Genomic DNA, 23,958 nt, shown 5'->3' with positions numbered 1-23,958 from the left:
TTATTAATCAGGTCTTTCATTCCAAGAAGGCGACTACTGTGATCATCAATTAATCTGAATTTAAAATGATTTATTGCATTTAGATTAGTCTAGTCTAAGCGATTGTATATGTATGTTTAGTTTCAAATTCGATATCATTAATTGGAAGCCTTTGTTTATTTGGACAAGTTAGCTGAATCAATGCCTTGTTTTGACTGCTAACACTTAAAGTCTCAAGTTTTATTCGTTTCTAAGTCTTATGTAACTTTCTTTTCTTTTCTGTTTTTTTTTTTAAAAATATTATATTTTAGTTTTAATTAAATTAATTAGTTATTTAAATATTAATTTATAATTATTTATATTATAAGATAATTATTTTTATTAATATACTTTTAATTATTTAATAATTATATTTATTTTAAATTTTTTGAATGATGTGGAAACCCGCAGCTGCTACAACCGCTATCCGAATATTTATTCTAAATTTTGTGTCTATATAACTTAGGCACTCTAAGTGGGACAATATATTTTTCTGTGAATTTTTTTATTCTTATATTTTAATTTGATATAAGAGTAAAATTATATACGGAAGGATGAATATAAAAATAATGAATGTGCAGTGTATTCATTGTTTTAGAAAAATATGTAGAAAGAACAGAGTCTGAGTATTTTTATATAAAGAAAAAATATATTAATTGATTATTTTTTTCTTAAATAAAATTAAAATATAAATAAACACAATTATTATTATTATTTTTTTCTCACGTATTCGTTACTATTTAATCTTTGTAAAAAAAAAAAAAGTATACATACTAATTTTTACCTATATATATATATTATATTTCACTCCAAAAATATTGGGTGTAAGGTTTGGATTTTGGATGTCAATTTTTAATAATAAAATATTAAATTTAAATAATTGTATAATATAATATAAATATTTGTTGATGTAACGTAATGAATGTAATATTAAATTTTAATACTATAATATTAAATTTTAATATTATAATATATTTCCTCCGCCCACACACAAAGTATATATTTTAATTATAATTGATAGTTAAAAATAATGTAATGATATTTTTGTCCTTACTTTTTGGTGTAAAAATAATGATATAATGTAAAGTAAGAGTATTTGTGGAAAAAAAAAATGAAGTATTTAATGAAATATTTACTTTATAATTGAACATCTATACTTTCTAGATGGACGGATAGAGTATATAAATATGTATTTAATTTGATATTCTTAGCTAAAAAAATTAATAAATAATCAAATTTGAATTAAAATTCCCAAACAAAATGTACTGAAAGAAGTCTATATCAAAAAATACGATATAATATTTTTTTTGTCATTTAAATTTATAATAAAAAATATTATTTATTTGTACTTAATGTTTTTAATTTGTGTTTAATCAAATAAATATAAATTTCGAAAATAGTATAAAGATAAAAATATACAATATCTGCTTCATATTTATGTGCGTGTGGGTGTGAATTATGAATTATGATGATTGGGGCGAGATAGAGACGTTAGATACACATATGATATACTTGTAATTGTAATGAATTATTACTCGTAGTAGCAGTGAATAAATAGATTGGGCGGCACTGCAGTATGGTGTACGGATCTCTCGGGAATATGCATTACGCCTACACTCACAACTCCCATCCCTTCCTATCAATTTTCTATCTTTCTTTTAATAATAATTTAAATATAATATTTTTATAAAACAGTATTTTTTTTTTATATATATTATAAGAAAAACAAACTTCTATTCTTCTTCTTCTCTTTTATTATTTAATCCATTATTATCAATTTGTGCTTAAATTATTAAATTATTATTATTATTATTGTTGTTGTTGTAATCATAGTATTGTCTACTAATACATACATTATGCATATCTACCACATACACAAGCTCATGTTTGTTTGTTTTTTTTTTTTTTCTGCTATTTAGAAATTCGCAATCGCTAATTTTTAAGTTCTTTATTTATGTTATTAAAATAAATGTAATTGCGAATTTTTAAGTTCTTTATTTATGTTATTAAAATAAATGTTTCACCTAAAAACTTAAGCTAATAGAAAAAATACATCATTAATTTATTTATTCACAAATAAAATTTCCAATAATAATGATTTTGTATGTATTTGTTTTCTATGTGTACGTGGTGGAGGTTATGGCGTATAAGTATTATAATTTATGACAATGGCTCCTCTATTTTATTTGCCTTAATTATTGCATTTCTTGACGATCCATTTCTACTGGTAAATATATTAATGATTGTCACAACTCATCAAGACGTACGGATCACTAAAACAATAATAACAATCAGCAATACACCCTCCCTTTTTTTCCTTTATTTTTAATTTTTATTTTTTTGAAAAATAAATAAATCTTCAATCATTGATAATTTAGAGTAGGAGCAGCTGTTGTAACTTACATTTATAAAATGAATACTAATATAATTAATGGATACCAATAAAAACATTGTATATACACATTTATTAACGTACATCGAGTTTTCCTTAAATCAAATTAATTAAGTAATTAAATAATTTCATGTGCCAGTTTTTTTTTTTTTTTTTATATCTAAATTAAATTTTAATTTGATCCATGTGGTTTCTGATTGCATGTAATTAATGAACAATCATATATACATGCATGCACTTATCATGTGTTGCTTGGTTAATATTTTATTTAATTTAAATCGGCCAATCGAAATGTTCAATGAACTGGAGGACGAGTAATTACGGATGCTCAAAAAATAATAATAATAATTAAATTAAATTAAATTAAAGAATTATAATTCGATTAGCGGCGTTAATTAAATAAAATTAGACATTAATATAATATGTTTGAAATAAGGAGTCAATGGATAAAACACACGATTAATTCAGAACCCCACGTTCGTATGCAATTGTCGTATGTATAAACTAAAGATTATTTATTTATATTCACGATGATTGAATAATTAAATTCTGAAAACAAAAATTAAATAATTATGAAATTTTTTATATGCAAATAATAATAATTCAATTTATCATTACGTGGCAGCCTCTTAAGGCTACATGACATGCAATGCGTAACGCCGATTTGTCAAATTGATTAAAAATTTGCAAGCACAGCTAAGGGAATAATATTTTGCTCTTAATCATTTTTATAATTAATATATATTTTTTAATCTAATGGGATTAAGAGTGATTAATTTATTAATCCATCTTTTAATCGTACCTCGTTACGAAAAGGATAAAGGAAAAAAACAAGATTAATGTTTGATTAGGACAGTGATTAAGGGGACAGGTGTACGTCATCTAGCTTTATTACCACTTTTCTTAATTGATTTAAATTGTGTCGTCTGTGTACTACGTGCACGGGTGGTGAATTAAACCTGTTATTATATCTTTCTTAAATTAAATTTGTTTAAAATTTTTATGATGGATTAGAGGGAATATTTATATGTAATAGGCTATAATTAAATTTAAGAAAATGACGAGAGATTATTCAATTAAATTTGATGAATATATATATATATATATATATATACAGATTAAAGCGGTAATGGAAATGTGTGGTGGCTGGTGGGTCCCTTGTGCAGTTTGGACAACTAAGCAGACTCGGTACCTGGACATTTAAATATTTTCAAAAATTAAATTATTACAATAACTTGAAACTATGTAGGAGTGCATTAGGATTTTTTTTGTGTGATTTTTTTTTAATAAAAAAACTATTATATAATTTAATTATGAAAAAAAAAAAAATTCTTAACTTCTTCATTTTACATGTAGTTTTTTTTAGTAAATTAAATAATAATAATATTTTATTTATTAATTGAAGTATATATAAGAAGATTTTGATATTAAGAAATATTATTTTTACTGAAAATTATATACATTTTGATGTAGGAGACATACAAAAATAGTAAAATAATAAATGTGATGAAGGGAGTATTAAATTATATAGAGTTTGTTTACTTAATATTTTTTGTAAAAATGATTTTCCATGAATATTAGTATTTAAAAAATCAAGAAGTCAATAATTATTTTTTTTATATATATAATACCAATTATACAATTTTTCGTATCTAACATAAAAATAAAAGATACTCCCTCCTTCCCAGATACCGTATCTGCTATAATATGTAAACACAGTATTTTATGAGGGGTGTAATTAGTAGATAATTAAAAATGTATTAGTGAAAATAATTATCCTATAATATAAATTATTATAAATTAAGATTAAGATAACTAATTAATTTAATTAAATTAAAAAAATAAAATTAAAAAATTTAAAATAAAATTAAAGTGTGTAATCATTTTTTTTTTAAAAAAAAAAAAGAAGGTGACATGGTATGTGGGACGGACATAAACGGCAATGTGGACATGATATCTAGGACGGAGGGAGTATTAATCTAAAAATAGAAAGTAATTTGTAAACGAACTCTAAACTAAAAACCACAAACACGCTCATGATGTAATTTGAAGTGAAAAAAATCAAATGCATCATAGTCATGTACTCATAGTCATTAAATTTATGTTTGTATATAAATATTATTTACAAATCCTATTATATCAAAATAGTGAATATCTTTTACTGATATAAATTAAACAATACGATAAAATCCACAAAATAAAATGTTCATTTATTACAAAAAGATTTATCCAAAATTAGATGTGAACAAGGATGAAATGGAAGTGAAGTCTCCCGAGACACTGCCACATAGACATTCAACAGTCTGACGTGAGATAACGGTTTTCTTTGAAGTACGCACCCGATAGGTGCCACGTCATCCAACTTCCATTCGGGACCCATATTTTATCCTTCAACTAATTTTAATATCTCTTCTAATTTTTCTCAAAAATTCCCATAAAAAGATTTCATCAATAATATTTTCAAATACAATTCAATCCCAATTATTAGTATTACATAAGCAACAATTATCCTCTTAAAAAAAAATAAGTAATAAGTACTCTATAGCAATACCCTATATCCCAAAAAAACATTGGATAAATACATTAGATATATATATTTATAGTTCTTTTCTTATTATTATTATTATTATATATTATTATTTGTGTAGGAGATGAAGGTACTGGAATGATCTGTATTCCAATATTAATTGGAACAACCTTAAATGCAAGTTACAAGAAGCATTACATGGACTTCCACTAGTGAGATATACAGTCTTTTTCTCCTTTATTATTTGTTCAATTAATATCACACATACCAAAAAAAAACTCCAACCCATGCATGCAGTGCAACTTTCTTGGCCTTATTGTTTTACAGCCTTGCCTTGCCTTGTCTTCCTAATTAAATTTAGTTAATTAAAGGCACCCAAATCAGCAGCCAACAATAAATATATGCCAGCAAAAAAATACAAGGGAACAACATCTTATCCCAACATGATCAGACATTATATTCATGAACAAAGAGATAGATGTTAATTGTCGATACATAAGATAATTAATATCCCCATGCATGCACATATATATATATATATATGATTGTGTTGGGGATTTATTGATTCGATCTTAATTTGTTGTTATACAAATTTAATTTGGTGAATCCATGGAACATTATTACACACACACCTACTGTTGTGATCCTTAAATCTTGACAAGTGGGGCACTTTGACACCAAGGGGGATGTACTTCCATTACCTACGTGTAATAATTTACATATACATACATACATATATATCTATGTATGTATTTATGTGTGTGTGTCCCAATTAGGGTTTTTGTTTTTTTTTTGGGTTACTTCCTTCAATTGCTAATTAAATTCAATATACCTAAATATCACTGTTTAATTTGATGTTAGGTTTCATGTTGATAAGAAATTAAAATTAAAATAAAAAAAAACACGTGTCACAAGACTAGATGAATGGATGAATATGTAATGGTGTCTTGATGCAGAGCCAAATTAGGGTTTTATAAAGTGATTAGTGTTTTTGGCAGGTAGCTATGAGAATTTTAAAGAGAGGGAAAGATGGGAGCAGTGCAGCACATGGCTCTTGGCCAGAAATGGAGGAATATAAAATTGCAATCCAAATTTAATAGTAGATTTTAATTTTTTTGAATAATTATTAATAAATTAAAATTTAATGTAAGAAAGCATCTTTTGTTTGCATATAATAATATATACAGCCACACAGGGCCAAAGCCAACTAACTATCTGTGGTCTGAAGAGAGATATAATTTATCCATCAAGAGCACATCAAATGGAGCTTGCTTTCTTATTCACTGTTTATATATATATATATATATTATTTTATTTTAAGTAAATTAAAATTGTGCATTTCAGTCTTGGCATGTGAAAGGTTTTCAGGGTTTTTGGATTTTAGGGTTCTTAGATTGTTGTATGTATAAAAAAGCAGCATACCACACGAGCTTGCTTTATTTTCTGCTGTCATTTTATTCTTATAATATATATATATATATATGCTAGAATCTAGATACTGATAATCTTAATAACTGGAAATTAATCTGCAGGTTTGTATTTTAATTTGATTTTTAAAGAAATGTCAATGTTGTGATTTCCCAAGTTGAAATTTGTTGTTTGATTGACAGGGAAGAGAAAGGAAGGCCAGATCGAAGAATGCAACTGTGTATATATATTAAAAGTCAATAATTTAATTTTTTTTTATTATTTTTTTAAGGCAATAGATAGTTAGAAAGTTAAAATGAGTTGAATAAATAAATCTCCACAGTTAAAAGCAGTTAGGGGTAGAGGAGGACAAATAGTATTTTCTATATATGACTATTTAATAATATACTCCCTATCATTGTAATAATACTAATAAAAATATTCTTGTCATATTTTCTATTACTTTTTTTTTTTATAATAATTAATATTCAAAGATCAATTCAAAAAATAAACGAACCCTTAGAACCAAATATATTTTAATTCAAAATAAATTTGACGACATAGATCAAACTCATGGAAGTGGTACTGTTATTATTATGTTTGTGAATGTAGGAAGTATGTTTTCTAAAGATATATGTCTCTATTTTTATTTTTAACGCACAATGTATTACAATTTTTGCTCTAAAAAAATATTTAATCATTTTATTTTCTTGAGGTAATATAGTGGTTGGATCATAGATAGAATATAGTGATAAATTATGGAAAGTAGTATACACACAATATTACGTAGTATTATTTAACTCATAAAACAATTTTGTTTGTTATAGAAATATAAATTTCAAGATATAGATACTTTTCTAACTATGTAATACAGTATATGATATTGTTACTTTGACTATACCTGCCATGCCATCGGCTCGCAATTTAACTAATTCCATAAATATTTAAATAAAAAATTCCTAATTGGTCCATTCCCACTTATATTTTAAATTAAATCGAAAAGTTGAAACCAATAACTATTATTGTTAATTTAATACTACTATTGCAGCTGCAGCTTTTATCGTTCCCAATTTTTATTATTAAGGCCAGCAGGCCGACGACCACTGACGAAACAGTACCGACTCTTTTTGAGGGTATTATCGTCATTTGACCATAGACCCCTGACTCCCAACACTATATAAACCGCGCCTCTTCCCCGTAATTCAATCCCCCCTTTCTTCACACAATCCGAATTTCACTCAGAAAATTCAACTCCAAAATTTTCTGGACATCGATCGATCGATCGATTGATAGTCGAATACCTAATCGAAGATGTCTGCGTGCAGCAAAATCCGCCACATTGTTCGTATTCGCCAAATGCTCCGCCGGTGGCGGAGGAAGGCAGCCATGGCCTCCCGCGGCGCGCCGTCCGACGTCCCCGCCGGACACGTGGCGGTGACGGTGGGAAGCAGCTGCAGGCGGTTCGTGGTTCGGACGACGTACCTTAACCATCCTCTGTTTAAGAAACTGCTGGTTCAGGCCGAGGAGGAATACGGATTCAGCAACAACGGACCTCTGGCGATCCCCTGCGACGAATCGCTGTTCGAGGAGATTCTCCGGTACTTGGCGCGAACGGATTCGAGTATCGCCAATCACTCGCCGCTGCTCATGAGCTTCGAAGACTTCCAGAGATATTGTCTCAGAGGTAACCTCGATTTCTGGCCCGATTCGCGGCCGCTTCTGCATGGAGCTCCGGATAACTCCATCTGCTAAATGGACCGGGTTCCGGATCCTAACCCGCCCGCGTAGGCCATACGCTTGATTCTCCGTGGAATCAGTAAATTCTTCATTGCTATTTCAATCTTCTTCGTTTCGATTTTGCAATTGGTGTATAAATTTGGAGAGTTGGGGGTCAGCGAGTCACTGAGTTGGTCCGGAGAATGTGAAGGTGATGGCAAGCAGGTGGACGAGTCACCACCGAGTCGTCCCGGGTTCGGATCGGAGCTGCAGCCAATAAACAAATTAACCGTCTGCTCAATCAGATGGATTATTCAAATAATTACAGAGGTACGAAATGATCGATCGTCTCTGATGTAAGTTGAAAATGGGGATCGAATTTTTTTGAAGGAAAGGAGACTGTAGCAGAGGAATTATTTTTATTCAAAAGCTAAACACCAGCTTGAAATTTCACTCTGGATTATTTTTCTAATCTTGTTTTGTAGTCTGTACAATAATAAAAAAAAATAAAATTGTATCTTTATTGCAAATAAAGTACCTCCCAGATGGCCTTCATTTCTGGCATCTGATTCCACGTCGTATTTGGTCGTTAATTTCGTCCATTTCTAAAAAGATTTCAATTTTATTGTCATAGAATTATGAAAGTCTTTGTAATAATTAAAATATAGCTTTCTTCTGATTTCGACAATTCTTGGAATTTCCATTGTTTATTCACGTCAAATAGTTAACTCGTCGCGATTTAAATTTTGTGCAAATGATTAAGGTGCAATCAAACCAGGGGATAATAATTAATGTGTAGACTTTTGTGCATAAATATATAATTTAATCAGATTATATTTAAGTGCCCATTGGATTTATTTAAAGGGTGTGGATTTATAATATTACACTGATGTCCTACTTAGAACTCATCGAGTGAATAAAATTATGTATTCGATCAGCTTTTACTAAGGATTGAAGGATCCGATGATGAGAGGAGTGGTCAAAGCTTCAAGAAACTCGAAACACATGGGTTTTGTCAGTAATTATTTTAACATTTTGATGGTTACTTTTCACCTGTCAAAAATAAAAAATAAAATCGTAATTAAATTATTGCTATTTACCTTGACATGCTCTGATATTAGGCCCACTACGTTTCTTTTTTTTACACTTTGGGCCTACATTATAAAAGCCCAATACGTTTTACAGTAATATAAGTAGCTGGATTGATTGGGCCGTATGGGCCCAACACAATGTATTCAATATTTTAATTAAGCAAATTTCCAGCCCAATATAAATTTATTTGAATATAGTATTTTTGGAGGTGAAACGAACAGTAATTATTGGGAAAAAAAAAATGAAAATATAATTGGATAAATAGATATTTATTTGCTTAATTAAAAATGGTATGAATTAATCCAAGCCTTGGGCAAATTTATTACTATAAAAAAAAAAAAAACAGTAAGAAGAACTTTTCCCATGTCCAGACCGAAAACAGAAATCTAAACTAGACATGGGCATGGACATCACGTGGCAAACTAAGCACGTGCCGTGTCCGAAGCCCCGCACGTGATTGGCAGCCTCCCGTTATATGGTTCTGGGGTGTTGAGAAATTGCATGATAGTGTGCAGTGCAGGCGTGCAAAATAAAGAACCCCACCAATATTTCCTTATTTCGTACGTACAAAACCTTCCACTTACATAACAACAAAAATTGTCACAAGTGATTTTAATAAATAAATAAATAAAGAGTTGTTGGATCATTGATGGGCTGTCATGATGGTTATGCAAAAATAAATACATAAATAAATTGAAGTGGTGAAAAAGCAGACAAATTTTAATGATTCCGAAAATCAACTATTCGATGAGAAAATGGACACAGACAAAGAGTCCTTTTGGCCATGCCTTAAAATGTGCCATTTTTTCGTCCAATTCGATTTGTCTGAAAAATTCTCAGCAACTTAGCATGGGCATTTTTTTTATTTTTAATTTTACTTGTAATGAATTTTAAAAGGGTTTTTAATGGTTATTTAGTTTATTCGATTTTGGGAAATTAAATAGTGGTTGGTAAGTAAGTGATGAGACTAACAGCCTTAGGAATTAAAACGTATAAGTGGACAAAATGGTGGACCCTTAACGGTTATTACACACACATATTATGCATCCATAAAGATATTATTTTTGGGTCCAGTCAATTATATTTAGTTTAAATTTGTCGGAAACTAATGACCGTCTCACCTAAAAGCTCGAACTTCCCCCTCAGGTGCAAGTGGGTCTGCGAAACTTGCACATGCATATGCCACAAATAGGGACGGGCGGGACTCGAACTCGAGACCTAACCTAGGCTCTGATACCATGTCGGAAACTAATGACCGTCTCACCTAAAAGCTCGAACTTGTTAAGGAAACTAAGCCATTAATTACATATCCCGCAAACGGGAGTCCCCAACAAAATTATTATAAATACTTACAAATAATTTAATGTGCATTTTGAAATTCTAATAAGACTATTCTCTTTATCAATAAATCATGTAATTCTGTTTGGCGATTTTTTTTTATTTTTTTTTTCTTGATTATTTTTATTGCACTTCTTTTTTTTTTTCAAGTGATTTATTTATGTTATAATCCGCAATAGCGGAGATAATGTTGCATATAAGTAGATTAATAAATGAAATTTGAAATGGATTAAATGTAGCAACAAGTCCACCGCCATAATGACTTTTTCCAATCATGCTATCTTGGATTTTACTTCTATGCAAAATCTAATGTGTATTATTTTAACTTAGGAAATATAATTGGAAGTTTGATTTGACTAATTTACTGTTAGCAATAAAATATTATATATATATATATTTTTTAATTATGATTTAATATATTTTATAATAATAATATAAAATCTATTTTGAATGTTGAAAAATAACTTGCATATTCGATATATATAATTTTATAAAGAAATAAATGTTAGTTATATTTTTAAAGTAAATAGAAAAATATATTTTTATAAATAATTAATATAAATTAATACGTAAATTATAATAGGTTGTTAGTTGACTTACTGTTGATTGATTTAATATTATTTTTTATTATTCAAAAATGTGATGATGAAATTATTTATAAGGATATATATGTATAAAAATAAAACTATAAAAAAATTGTGTTTGTTGAGTTGTCACTTCTATCCCACTATGAAGAATAATTAGCATATAAATCCGTGATATATAGATATATATGTCTATATAATTAATATACTTTAAAAATAATAAATAAAATATAAAATTTATATAAAGTACTTTATGAACTTAAATAAATACAACAAATATCCTCACACGACTTATTCATTAGTATGTTTTGATAACTCTAGTTTATATGTATTTTATATTAATATTTAAATCAAATGTGATCTTTTTTAAATTCTATTATTTTTATATATAAATATATAAAATAGATTAACGTAAGCACTAATTGCATGAAGCTATACATATGCTGGTTTAATAATAATTTATTATTTATAATTATGTTATGTTATAAAGTATTGTTTGGGGAGGGTCTGTTTTTCCCCATTTTGTGATCGGGACAGAGTCCATAACTAACAAACTACCCAAACGGGCGTTCGCAGGGAGAAATTAGTCAATTCACGCTCACCTTTTACGCTTTTTTTAATTGGAGTGAGAGTGACTAGTTTGCCGACAAATGCGTTTTTCGTGACTTGGCTTATGCCAAACGCCGTCGCTTCGATGGGACACGTGTCTCACGGATGAGATAGGGTGTGTCGGATGGGCCCCACCAATAAAACTGAAAAAAAGCACTTCCTTCACCGAAACGTGTGGGGCTGTGGTCCCCACTTCGTCAAGATGTAATAAATTATTGCTAATTGTATTTAAACTACGCTAATTAATAATTTAGGTCCAATTATTTCAACTAAGTTAATTTTCATTTAATTAAGCAGTTTTTTTTTTTTTTTTTGACAATTTTTATTATAAGTTTAATACTCGCTCCTATTTTGGGACGTCAAAGTAAACATTTCATTAAATACCTTTTTTTTTTTTACAAATACCCTTATTTTACATCACATCATTATTTTTACACCAAAAACAAAGGCAAAAATATTATTACACTACTTTTAACTACCTACTATAATTAAAATATTATTATTTCTTAAACACTGCGTCAAAAGTAATTGTATACTTTATGAGTAGACAGAAGGAGTATTTTAGTATTAATATACAAATTACTGAACTATGCGTGGAAAATAAGATCCAAATATAAGACCCAAATATATGAAATTTAAACCCATGACCTAATGATTACTATACGAATCCATCTACACATCATCATGTAATCCGATAACAAATTTTTATTGTTATATATAAAAATAATATTTCATCCAATTTATTGGCTCGTTTTCGTTATTTTATGAAAATTTTAGACAATATAATCTAGACCACTTCCATTCATTAGAAGTGGGTACATTTTGATTTTTTTTAAAAAAAATAAAATAAAATAAAATAAAATTCTATATCAATATAATACTTATGAAAGTAATATTCATATTTTTATTGTACACTATAAAATTTAAATAATTAAAAGAATGAAGAAAAATAGCAAATATAATGTTTGCAATGTACACAACATGACAACATGCATTAGGGACGCGACGTGGTTCATGCAAAACCATTTATAGACTCAAATATTAACTCGTCGATTTACTATCTATAGATATGCATGTATATCTTACATGTACATACATATCTATATATGCATATAATACTCCATGTATGTTGTTGGGAAAGAATAAGTGCTGCATGAATATACTTTCGAACACTTATTCAAATGGTTAACTCCCAAAACGTAATTATATCACAGTTATAACGACATCTTGTCAACAAAATAAATGCGGAGATCAAATCAATAAATGACAAGATATTTGGTAACCCGGTTCGGTAATAACCAACCTACATCGGGGGATTCAAATTCAGGAGAGGTTCATTAATCAGTGTTGATTAAAAACAAAACACCAAAAACTTCTTCAACCCAAACTACAATGCTGATTACCTAGTAAAATCCCTCAACAGGCATACTATGTCACAAACGCGTACTGACAACTAACACATAGTTGGGCTGCTCAAATTCTAAATGTTTCCCGGATCGGAAATCCAATTCCCCTTCGACCGACAAACTATCTGGCGAGATAGTAATGTATATCACACTCAATGCATGGAGATGGGAAGGGTTGAGGTTGAGAGGATTATTACAATATTTCTCTCACTGCATACTCTCTCAAAACCACTACAGTCCCTCCTTCCCCTCTTGAGCTATGTAAGGCAGCCACGACAAGCATGTTGCAGACATGCAATTAATTCTCTTGAACAAAAAAAAAGGAATGGTGTATATCTATACACTTTTGGCCACAAAAGAACAAACTCAAAGTATCCATTTTGTCTTGAGAAACCATAATTTCTAAGATAGACAAATAAATACAATTTGATGGGACTGCAGTGTCAGGTGTTGTTGTTTTTGTAATCTAACGACAACAGTAGCAAAAAAAAGATTTGTTAATATGCCAAAAATAGATGGTACAGTTTTTCAACTTAACATATGTAATATAAAAGACGCATATATTCACACATATATATATATATACAAAATAATAGTTAGCCCAAAAAAAAAACAAAAGAAAAAACCTCTCTTCATCATGTGTTAAGGACCTAAGGTGTATATTTACTTTTGTTGAAAAAACTTAAAAAATAATATTATTTTAATTATAGTTGATAGTTAAAAGTAATGTAATTATAATTTTATTATTATTTTTTGTGTAAAAACAATGATATTATGGTAAAATAGATATATATAATATAGTTCATATTTACTAAAAGAAAATAAATATGTTAATGCGCAAAAATGAAAAGATATATACATTAACGCAGTACAACGAAAATAGAAAAATCTATATGTTAACACAGGACATATAGATTAATACTCCCTCCGTCCCACATATCATGTCCGTGTTGCTGTTTCTGTCCGTCCCACGTAGCATGTCACTTTCTTTTTTTGAAAAATAATTACACACTTAAATCTCATTTTAAATTTTTAAATTTTATTTTTTTAAAATTTTAATTAAACTAATTAGTTATCTTAATCTTAATTTATAATTATTTATATTATAAGATAATTATTCTCACTAATCCATTCTTAATTATTTGTTAATTACATCTCTTTTATAATTAGTTATCTTAATCTTAATTTATAATTATTTATATTATAAGATAATTATTCTCACTAATCCATTCTTAATTATTTGTTAATTACATCTCTTTTAAAATACAGTGTCTACAATGTAGCAGACACGGTACGTGGAACGGATGGAGTATATTTTAAATTTTAAAAGTTTACAACATTAACTTCCTTTTTAGTAGCTCTTGATTCCACCATTATATATATATAAATATATTAAAGTACTACATTTTTTGTCATTCAAAATTATTCATTTTTTGTTGTTATCTAAATTTGTTTTTTTTTCTTTAGTTAAAAAATACTATTTTTTATTTTTTTTAATCTTAAAAATATAAATAATATTATTTTTATTTATTTCTTTTAAAATTCGTATTCGACCAAATGAATATAAAGTTAGAACGATAGAAAGACTAGTAAATATATACCAAACTTGAGAATTCGGAAACAAAATAAAAACACTAACAACCAAAGGGTATATTGGTAATGATGGAGAGCACAACACAACACGACACATTCATAGCGTAGCCATTTTTAGCTCATCAACAAGTGCATTTTTAGACTCTAATTATTCTACTATTTTATAAACACTTTTAAATATGTGGTCCAATTATTACACAGATACATTACGCATTATACATACATTACATACAGCTGTCCCCACCTCTGTGCCTGTGCCCTAATACTCACGCCACTAATAACCTTTAAGCCCATCACTTATTATTACTACTTATTAATTATTAGTACCACCATTTATTTCCATTAATTATTCCAAATTATTTTATCCTGCTTACCTTACCATCATTCCATTTAAATAGTAATATCTGTCTTGTGCAATATATATATATATTTTTGTATGTCCCAAACACCCCGCAATATTTTTAAAATAAAAAATAATTAATTATACTTAATCTCTACTCCACACTTTCACATCATCCAAATAAATAAATAAAATATATATTTCTCTCTCCATAGAGCATACTACCCGCCTAAAAACTCGTATCAAAAATAAATGTTGCACATTGTTTGGTACGGAGGGAGTACATTGCCAATCCTAAATTTTTCCATATATATGAACATGTTATAATGTTCAATGCTTAAATTAAACTTTATTTTAAATTTGTTTCTATTCTTTTTCAAATATTAATTTTCTTTCATTTCCAAAATTTTGAATAAATAATTTAGTAATTTGAATTATTTGAATCACCTTTTTATTTTTCTTTATTGAATCATTGTGAATATTAAATCCTCTCACATTTATAGATAGAAATAATTCCATGTTTGTTTGAGGTTTGAGTTTTAAATTTTAAAGTTGAGTAATATGATATAAATAAATATTGATATACAGTAGTAATGTAAACTTATTTTACTATAATATAGAAAATCAAAACAAATAATTAATTTGATATATATTTTTTTGTTTCATGCCTAAAAAAATTTATATAAAACCTCCTAAACAAACACAGCTTGAATGACCATTAATATATACTTACTCTTACTCCGTCCAAATTTAAAATACTTATTTTACTATTTTTATTCATTTTGATCAAAAATATTAATTTTAACAAAAAAATATAAAAGACGAGAATATCAAAATTACTAATTTATAAAATATTACTATATTTTTCAAAAATATTCTCCTTTATCATTCAATTTTATTAAAAATTATACTCGGTCAAAATAATACACATTTGCATGACGGATGGAGCATTTTATTCTTTATTAATTTTGAATTTCTATAAAAATATATTGATAATTGAAATTTCAAATAAAATACATTTATAATATTATAGATAAAATATGACTATAATATTGTAATATATATTAAAAATAAATAAATAGTTTTGCATTATACTAAAAATATCACATATATAAAGAAGTCAAGTTCAAGGGGTGCAGTGCACCGAAAACCGCAGGCAGTGTATGAGGTGGATTTACATTTCAATGTTACGGTGGTCCCCACCGCAGAGCAGAGTCAGTCCACGTCATCCGCCACTCACTCACTTACCTATGTTGCATGCGCCGATGGTATTTTGGTCATTTCACCTCACCCACCTCTTGCATTTATTACAAACAGGCTACTATTACCACCTCCTAACAATAATACTAATACCCAAATCTTCTGTAAATTACTCAGTACTAATTGCAGTTATTTACACACTAAATATATTTTATTTTATTTTTATTTTTAATTTTCCGAATATTGGATTCTCCAAATTTTAGAGGACCGATGTTTTTGGTGTTCAAGAGTCTTCTTGCCTTTTGAGTGGCACCCAAAGCAGATAGATAAGCAGCACTTTCGCCTTTCCCCGCGCTTGCTCGCTCTGCTCCGCCATTTCCAGATTAATCGGCGGATTTCACAAATACAATCGAATTTGAGAATCCAGGGGCTAATTTCTGTCGCTGAATCACGGATTTACGGCATTGCTGCTGGTAAGCGTTGTGTTCTGATTTGAGATACTTGTATGTTTGTGTGGTGCGATCGCTGTTCTCGAGCATTTGGTTTCGTTTCTTTTTGGAGTTAACGGAGTTGTTAGCGGCGGATTGAGGAGTTTCGTGCTGGTTTCCTTGTCCCCGAAGAAATACGCTGATTTCGATTTATATATATGTATATATATTAAGAAAAAAAACGCAGTTTACGCTTCTATGCTTTATACTTTGGAGCCTGCGGTGCTTTTTCTGTGTGTTTGTTTCTGTCGGTTTGTAACTTCTTTGTTTTGTTCACACTTTTCATTGCGCACTTTCCTCCGGAATTTTGTATTCTGGGGGGATTCTCGTTTCCTTTTTTTTTTTTTTTTTTTTTTTTTTTTTTTTTAAATTTATTAATAACGACGACAAGGATTTCCACATTTGATTCCCTCTACATCGATAATTCATGTAGAAGCTGTTGATTGCTAGTCTATGTTTCCTCCAGGTTTCTAAAGCAAAGTAAATCCAAGGATTTTATTAGCTATTTGGTTGAATCCATTTTTGGGTGCTTATATGCATCAGCACTCTAGTTTTATTTGTTTATTATCTTTCTGTTTTTAGGTTTGGGAATACGGATTTACTCTGTTTTGAGTTCTGTTATTTTTGAGGGCATTGGATTCTAAACCATTCCGCATATTTAGAGAGGCTTGTGACTGCAATATATGTTAACATATTTGTGTCTTGTTGTGATCATTGCTGGTTAAAATGTATAGTGATTATGATTTTACACTGGATATGTAATCCAATTCATCCAAATAATCTTTCATGGTTTTGGGAATGTAATCAAATTTCTACAGTGCAGTAGCTGGATTTCATAGCTTACCCCTTTTACTTTTCTAAACCAGCTAGATTATGGAAATGTCATATTCATGCTTGTCTACTGTTTCTGGTGGCCTTTCCTTTTCTTTCTCCTCATTTCAATAATATCAGGTTTCATGCCATCAATAAATAATCATCTTTGTAGTGCAACATCTGACCCTCCAAGGTTCTCCTTGATATATTATAAATTAAAATTTTTGGAAATTTTTGGATGAATTTTTGTTTCTCTCTTCTTACAAATCATAAATTGAAAGAAATATATTATTATATGTATAATATATATATATATTTATTTATTTTTCTTTAGATGCTTTCTCTTGGTTGTGGTCTTGTGGAATGCTAAAGTAGCGTCAGCATTGTAAAAATTATATCCTTTCGTTTTGTTTTTTGGGTTCTTTTTCCCCCAAGAGTATGTGATGGGCTGTCTTATAATGTGTTTATGCTGATGGATGAGCTGATGCATTTTGATGCTAATTGATGCTGTTTCCATTAATACATTGCTTTACTACTTTTTAAACATCTTGCTTACATCAACAGCCTATAATGGATATGAAGAGTTGGCCGTGGAAGAAAAAATCCTCTGATAAGAAAGCAGCTGTTATTGCATCGAACGCTTTAACAGATGGTTCAGACACGAGTGCTACTCAAGTTGACAAGGTTTGACAATATTGCCATGATTGTCTTATATTTGACTGTATATATGCATAGGAACCATAAGATTGTTTACTTCATACCTTGTCTCATTGTATCTTCTTCATATGCTGTCTTGTTCTTATCAGGTGAAACAAGAGAAGCCAAAGTATGTTCAAATATCTATGGAGTCGTACATGCATCTTACTGGATTGGAGAATCAAGTGAACTCCTATGAAGAACAAGTGGTAGAATTAGAAGACAAGGTGAACGAGTTGAATGAAAAGCTATCAGAAGCCAACCTGGAAATGACCAACAAAGAAAACCTTGTGAAACAGCATGCCAAAGTTGCTGAAGAAGCTGTCTCAGGTTTCATATACTATTCTCTTTGCCTCATGAAGGTAAATATCTGGAATTTAATTGCAACTAAATTCTTGTGCAGGGTGGGAAAAAGCTGAGGCAGAAGCTGCTGCACTTAAAAATCATCTGGAATCTGTCACTCTTCTAAAACTGACTGCCGAGGACAAGGCGTCTCATTTGGATGGTGCTCTAAAAGAATGCATGAGACAGATACGAAGTTTGAAAGACGAGTATGATAAACAATTGCACGAAGTTGTTCTCAACAAAACAAAGCTGTTCGACAAGATGAAGCTAAATCTGGAAGCAAATATTGCAAATTTAGAGCGTGAGCTACGCAGATCTGCAGCAGAAAATTCCACATTGTCAAAATCTTTGCACGAACGATCTAACATGCTGATCCAGCTCAGTGAAGAAAAATCGCAAGCTGAGGCAGAGATCGAACGTCTGAAAGCCAATATTGAATCGTGTGAAAAAGAGATAAATTCACTCAGATATGAAGTCCATGTTGCTAAGATGGAGGTCGAAATTCGAAATGAAGAAAAAAACATGAGCATGCGATCTGCAGAGGTGGCAAACAAGCAGCACATTGAAGCAGTGAAGAAAATTACCAAGCTTGAAGCAGAGTGCCAAAGGTTACGAGGTCTTGTTCGAAAGAGATTACCTGGTCCAGCTGCACTTGCTCAAATGAAACTTGAAGTTGAAAACTTTGGGCGAGAGTATGGAGAACATCATGTGAGGAGGTCTCCAGTGAAGATTTCTACTGCGCCCTCGTCCCCACAGCCTGAATTTTCACTTAATGAAACACAAAAGTATGTTAAGGAGAACGAGTTACTCACGGAACGCTTGCTGGCGATGGAAGAAGAAACAAAGATGCTGAAGGAAGCATTGGCAAATCGTAACAGTGAACTTCAAGATTCTAGAGGCTTCTGTGGTCAGGTTGTCAGCAAGCTTCAAGCATTAGAAGCACAGCTGCAAGTAAGTGGTGGTAGTAGACGTCTTCCAAAATCAGATATGCACCCCGGAAGTGAAAGTTTATGTAGTAAAGCTATTAATGCTCCAAGTTGCACCTCTATGTCAGAAGATGGAAATGATGATAATGCAAGCGGTACTGGTTCATGGTCCACTGGATTAATCTCTGAGGACTCACGCAATAAGAAGGAAAAGAATGTTGATATTTCTGAGAAGTGGGAAAATTCTAATAATTTGAACCTAATGGATGACTTTCTTGAGATGGAGAAGTTGGCGTCTCAATCAGATATATCAAATGGAACAATTCCAGGCAGTACAGAAAATCTGATTTGCGAAGATGGGAAAAGTGGTGTTTCGGCTGAGGCTACTTTCATCAGAGAGCAACCATCTGGCGAGCAAAATTCTGTGGAAACTAAAGTATCTTCCAAGGAAGACAAGGTTGTTGCAAGTCCTCAACTTCATGCCGATCCATCCCTCTTTGTGAGACTTCAGTCAAATGTGTCATTCGTGCTTGATTCAATTTCTAATGAGAAAGATATGGAAAAACTTATGGAGGATATTCGACGTATTATGCAGGATACACATGATGCTTTACATCAGCATGCGCTGAATAATAATTTTGTTGAGACTGGTCATCATTCTGGCAGAAATGATGAGATAACTGCCCTGAGGGAGATAGATGATAACTCGTGTGTGAAGACCTTGCAAGCAATCAGTCCAGAAATGAAAGTTGCTATTTCTCAGATCTGCAACTTCATACTGATTCTTGGAAAAGAGGCAAAGGCTGTTCTGGGAAAAAGTCCTGATGGGAAAGGACTAAATAAGAATCTCTCTATATTTTCAGCAAAATATAGCAATGCCATGGATTGTGACATTGATCTAAATGATTTTCTTCTCAACGTGTCACACGTGCTAAGCATAGCTAGTGAGCTGCAGTTCCATGTCTTGGGATTTAGGAATGCTGAAGTGGAAACTAGCAGTTCTGATTATATAGATAAGATTGTTCTACCAGAGAACAAGGATGTTGAGGGTACATCAGGAGAGAAATATCCTAATGGTTGTGCCCGCTTTTCTGATTCTGCATCTGATCCTGATGTTCAGATTGATGCAAATCTTGTCCCGACCTCTGAAAAGTCCAGTTCTGCATGGAGATGTTCATTGGAAGAATTTGAAGAGTTGAAAAGGGAAAAGAATAACCTGGAAGATGAACTTCTTAAATGCACAGAAAATCTGGAAACCACAAAGACCCAATTGTTGGAAACAGAGCAGCTGCTCACTGTGCTTAAATCTCAGTTAGCTTCTGCTCAGAAGTCCAACAGCTTGGCTGAGACACAGCTCAAATGCATGGCGGAATCATATAAATCTCTTGAAGAACGGGAAGAGAAGTTACGGACTGAAGTAAATTTACACAAAGGGAAAATCGAGAGTCTTGAAAATGAGCTGCAGGAGGAGAGAAGAAGTCATCAAAATTCATTCAACAGATGCACAGATCTTCAGGAGCAATTGGACAGGTAATACTTTTTATGGCTTAACACTTAACAGGCATATTGATCTTGGATTTGGCTGAATAGATTAGTTCTAGCCCGTCTCGATAAAAACACTTGATCCAATTCTAAAATGTTTCTCTAGGATAATTCAACCTGGTCACATATTCTTTAGAACTAGCAATGTGGAACAAGAATCCCCAATCAATTTCTGTTTTAGTATTCTGTTTACCTTTGGCTGTATTAATGAATTTCTATACAAAAACTTTAGCTCTCTTAATTAGTTAACTAGTTAACTAGTCTGTAGAATCAGCCTGATGAATTTCACATTCAAGCACAGCAGAGTTTGAAAATCTGGCTGAAATTTCACTCTGCATCTTGCTGCCTTTTTAACATCTTATGTTAAAATCTCCTTTCAGGCAATATTTTCTACTTGTTAGTGAAATGTTCTGATATTATACTATTTTTAGTTTAGTGAAATGCTATATATTTGATTAAAAGTACGTACAATTACCAACTAACAACTGTTCTTGATATCCCGAATCAGGATTAAGAGCGCTGCAGCTACTGATGCTGATAGCAAGACTCATCAGGTCAGTCTCGTGAAATGTTCTTCCTTCGTCCATTTATAGCCTTGCATGATGCTACCATTTTATGGCTGTATAATATGTTTAATGAACATGACCCAGAAGTAGATTTGTTGAACTATAATTTGTATGCTACAGGTAATGTCCAATTCATGCAAGTTTTTGGTTGCACACACCTGTGGAATTCCATTTTTAAATAATCCCTTTTTCTTTGTGTTTATTTTCATCTCTGTATCAGGAGTTGGCGGCTGCTGCTGAAAAACTGGCCGAGTGTCAAGAAACCATATACGTTCTTGGGAAGCAATTGAAAGCTCTTCGTCCCCAAACAGACAATGCCACTTCCCCTGATTTTCAAAGGAGTAGAAAAGTGGAAGCCTTCCTCGATGATGGATCAATAGTAAAAGACATGAAGCTGCATGAGATCGATCCGGAAGTGTATGCTGCAACTCCATCTCATTCACACAGGATTGGCTTAGAATCCCCCTCACATGTACCCAACCCCACATTTAGTCCATCTGACTCCGAACCCGACTTGCCAAGATCACCATATCACCGCCCCTCAAAGTCAGTCTCCTCGTCTGTATCATCCACCCCTACACCGGAGAAACATATTCGCGGATTCAGCAGATTCTTTTCTTCAAAAGCTAAGTATGATCACTAGCGCCGTGCCGGTGCCCGTGTCCAAGTGCAAAGTGCATCATATCCTGATCAAGCCACTGTGCCTTCTCTGTAAATAAAGGTGAATATCCTTTTCATGGCCAATCCTTGTTTACACCTTTGTAGTATTAAATTTTGAAGTTTTCGACCACAGCCGGCATAGTCGAAACAGAACCAGCTACCGCAGAATTCGATTTCCCGAGTATAGAAACAGAGGTATGCATATTGCATAGAAGCCAAAGATTCTATCTTCTACATGTTTTAAGTCTCATCCCAGAAATAAAATGCCTGCTGAAGTGTTTTGATTCAAAATCCATTTTCTTGATCAGCAGGAGTATTTGTCACTTTTTTTTTTTTGCCCTCTTTTGATGGATGTTAGGGTTTACATCCATAGTGTACTTTCTACTGTGTTATTGCTCTGTTTCTCTCGTATGTGTTTATTGTAAGAAATGTTTGATATTTTTAGTGGGGGAGTTCTGCACAAGTTCTTGTCTACTAATGAACAACCAAATTGGACATTTCATTCATCCACCATTCTCCACAAAGAATGGCACCCATTGATGATTCTTGGCATGGCACCCATTGATGGTTCTTGGCATGGCACCCACTGAACTTATTATATTTAAAAAATAAATTTTCTTACATTCAAATACACAAATTAAAATAGGCAGCAGCAATGTACTTACCGTGTGGAAGCCACGTGACCAGTGGCCCATGTGCCCACTGCTTGCATCATTTCTAATCAGCAGGTAAAGGCTGAGTATTCACGTGACGCGCATCCTCCACCAATCAATGTTTTTTATTTTTTATTTACTAAAAAGAAATATATTTAATTAAATGATTGATGATGGATTTTACTGGACGCACTGTACAGAACCGTACCGTACCGCCTTAACGACTCCCGGACCCTCTAATTATTGGGTCATTTGTGTTGCTTTGTGGGCCTCCTTTCATTAAAGCCCACTTTCTAAACACACTTTAGGCCCAATTAAACGAACCCTACTTTTATGGATTTTGTCCTAATCGATCGAAAGTAATTAATTCATTACCACGTCAAAAATTGATAAATCTCCACATACACATACACATACAGACAACCAATTCTGTCGGTCGATAAACCCATACTACAATAAGGAAATATATATATATATATATAAAATTATAAATATATATATATGCCATTTTCACACCATCAATGTAGTTCAAGAAATTTAGGAATATGTATGTGTTACAATTAACAAGAATTAAGAAAATTAAATAAGATGTTGGGGTGTCGTGTAATAGTAATAGTAACATTGACACGTGACATGCCAAGCGCCCAACTCATGCAATGCAACAACTCAACACATCAGACACAATCTTTCGTGATGCACAAAAATATTATTTATTTCTTACACTTCTTCTAACAAATATAAATAAATAAATAAAATAGAAAATTAATAATTATAATAAAGAAACATGGAAGATATTAGTTGGAGAGGTGTGCGCAGAGTCGCTTGCAATATCCACAAAAATAATAATAATAATAATAAAATAAAAAATAATTTTTTTAAAAAAAAAAAATATAGGAAATAAAATAAAATAAAATAAAAATATTTCACCTAATTTTAGAATATAATTTGTTTCTTGAAATTAAGTATAATTGAATTCCAACATGTCAGGCCTACAGGCAGCTTCAACTTCCAGCATTGGGTGGCTCCATTGTTCTATTGTTCCATCAA

The 23,958-nt window shown here is 30.9% G+C and overlaps 2 protein-coding genes across 4 annotated transcripts; both read left to right on the top strand.

The window, feature by feature from the left end:
- The first annotated feature begins 7,558 nt into the window (after positions 1-7,558).
- Positions 7,559-8,655, top strand: LOC127246798 (auxin-induced protein 6B-like). Its single transcript, XM_051268370.1, has one exon. The coding sequence runs from the start codon at positions 7,656-7,658 to the stop codon at positions 8,094-8,096; it is 441 nt and encodes a 146-aa protein (XP_051124327.1). The 5' UTR covers positions 7,559-7,655; the 3' UTR covers positions 8,097-8,655.
- A 7,747-nt stretch (positions 8,656-16,402) lies between these two features.
- LOC127246669 (filament-like plant protein 4) lies at positions 16,403-22,754 on the top strand. 3 transcript variants are annotated; one of them, XM_051268173.1, is made up of 7 exons: positions 16,403-16,695; positions 18,088-18,207; positions 18,330-18,549; positions 18,623-19,989; positions 20,086-21,020; positions 21,541-21,586; positions 21,819-22,754. In XM_051268173.1, the coding sequence occupies exons 2-7, from the start codon at positions 18,094-18,096 to the stop codon at positions 22,239-22,241; spliced, it is 3,105 nt and encodes a 1,034-aa protein (XP_051124130.1). In that variant the 5' UTR covers positions 16,403-16,695; positions 18,088-18,093; the 3' UTR covers positions 22,242-22,754. The 3 variants fall into 3 exon arrangements, with proteins under 3 accessions (XP_051124130.1, XP_051124128.1, XP_051124129.1); XM_051268171.1 differs by having other exon boundaries at positions 18,623-21,020; XM_051268172.1 differs by lacking the exon at positions 16,403-16,695 and adding an exon at positions 17,114-17,190 and having other exon boundaries at positions 18,623-21,020.
- The last annotated feature ends 1,204 nt before the right edge of the window (positions 22,755-23,958 follow it).

This window comes from Andrographis paniculata, unplaced genomic scaffold (genome assembly GCF_009805555.1).
Source record: "Andrographis paniculata isolate CXL003 unplaced genomic scaffold, ASM980555v1 Contig30END, whole genome shotgun sequence".
NCBI lineage: Eukaryota > Viridiplantae > Streptophyta > Magnoliopsida > Lamiales > Acanthaceae > Andrographis > Andrographis paniculata.
This window is presented reverse-complemented; position numbering and strand designations above follow the sequence as displayed.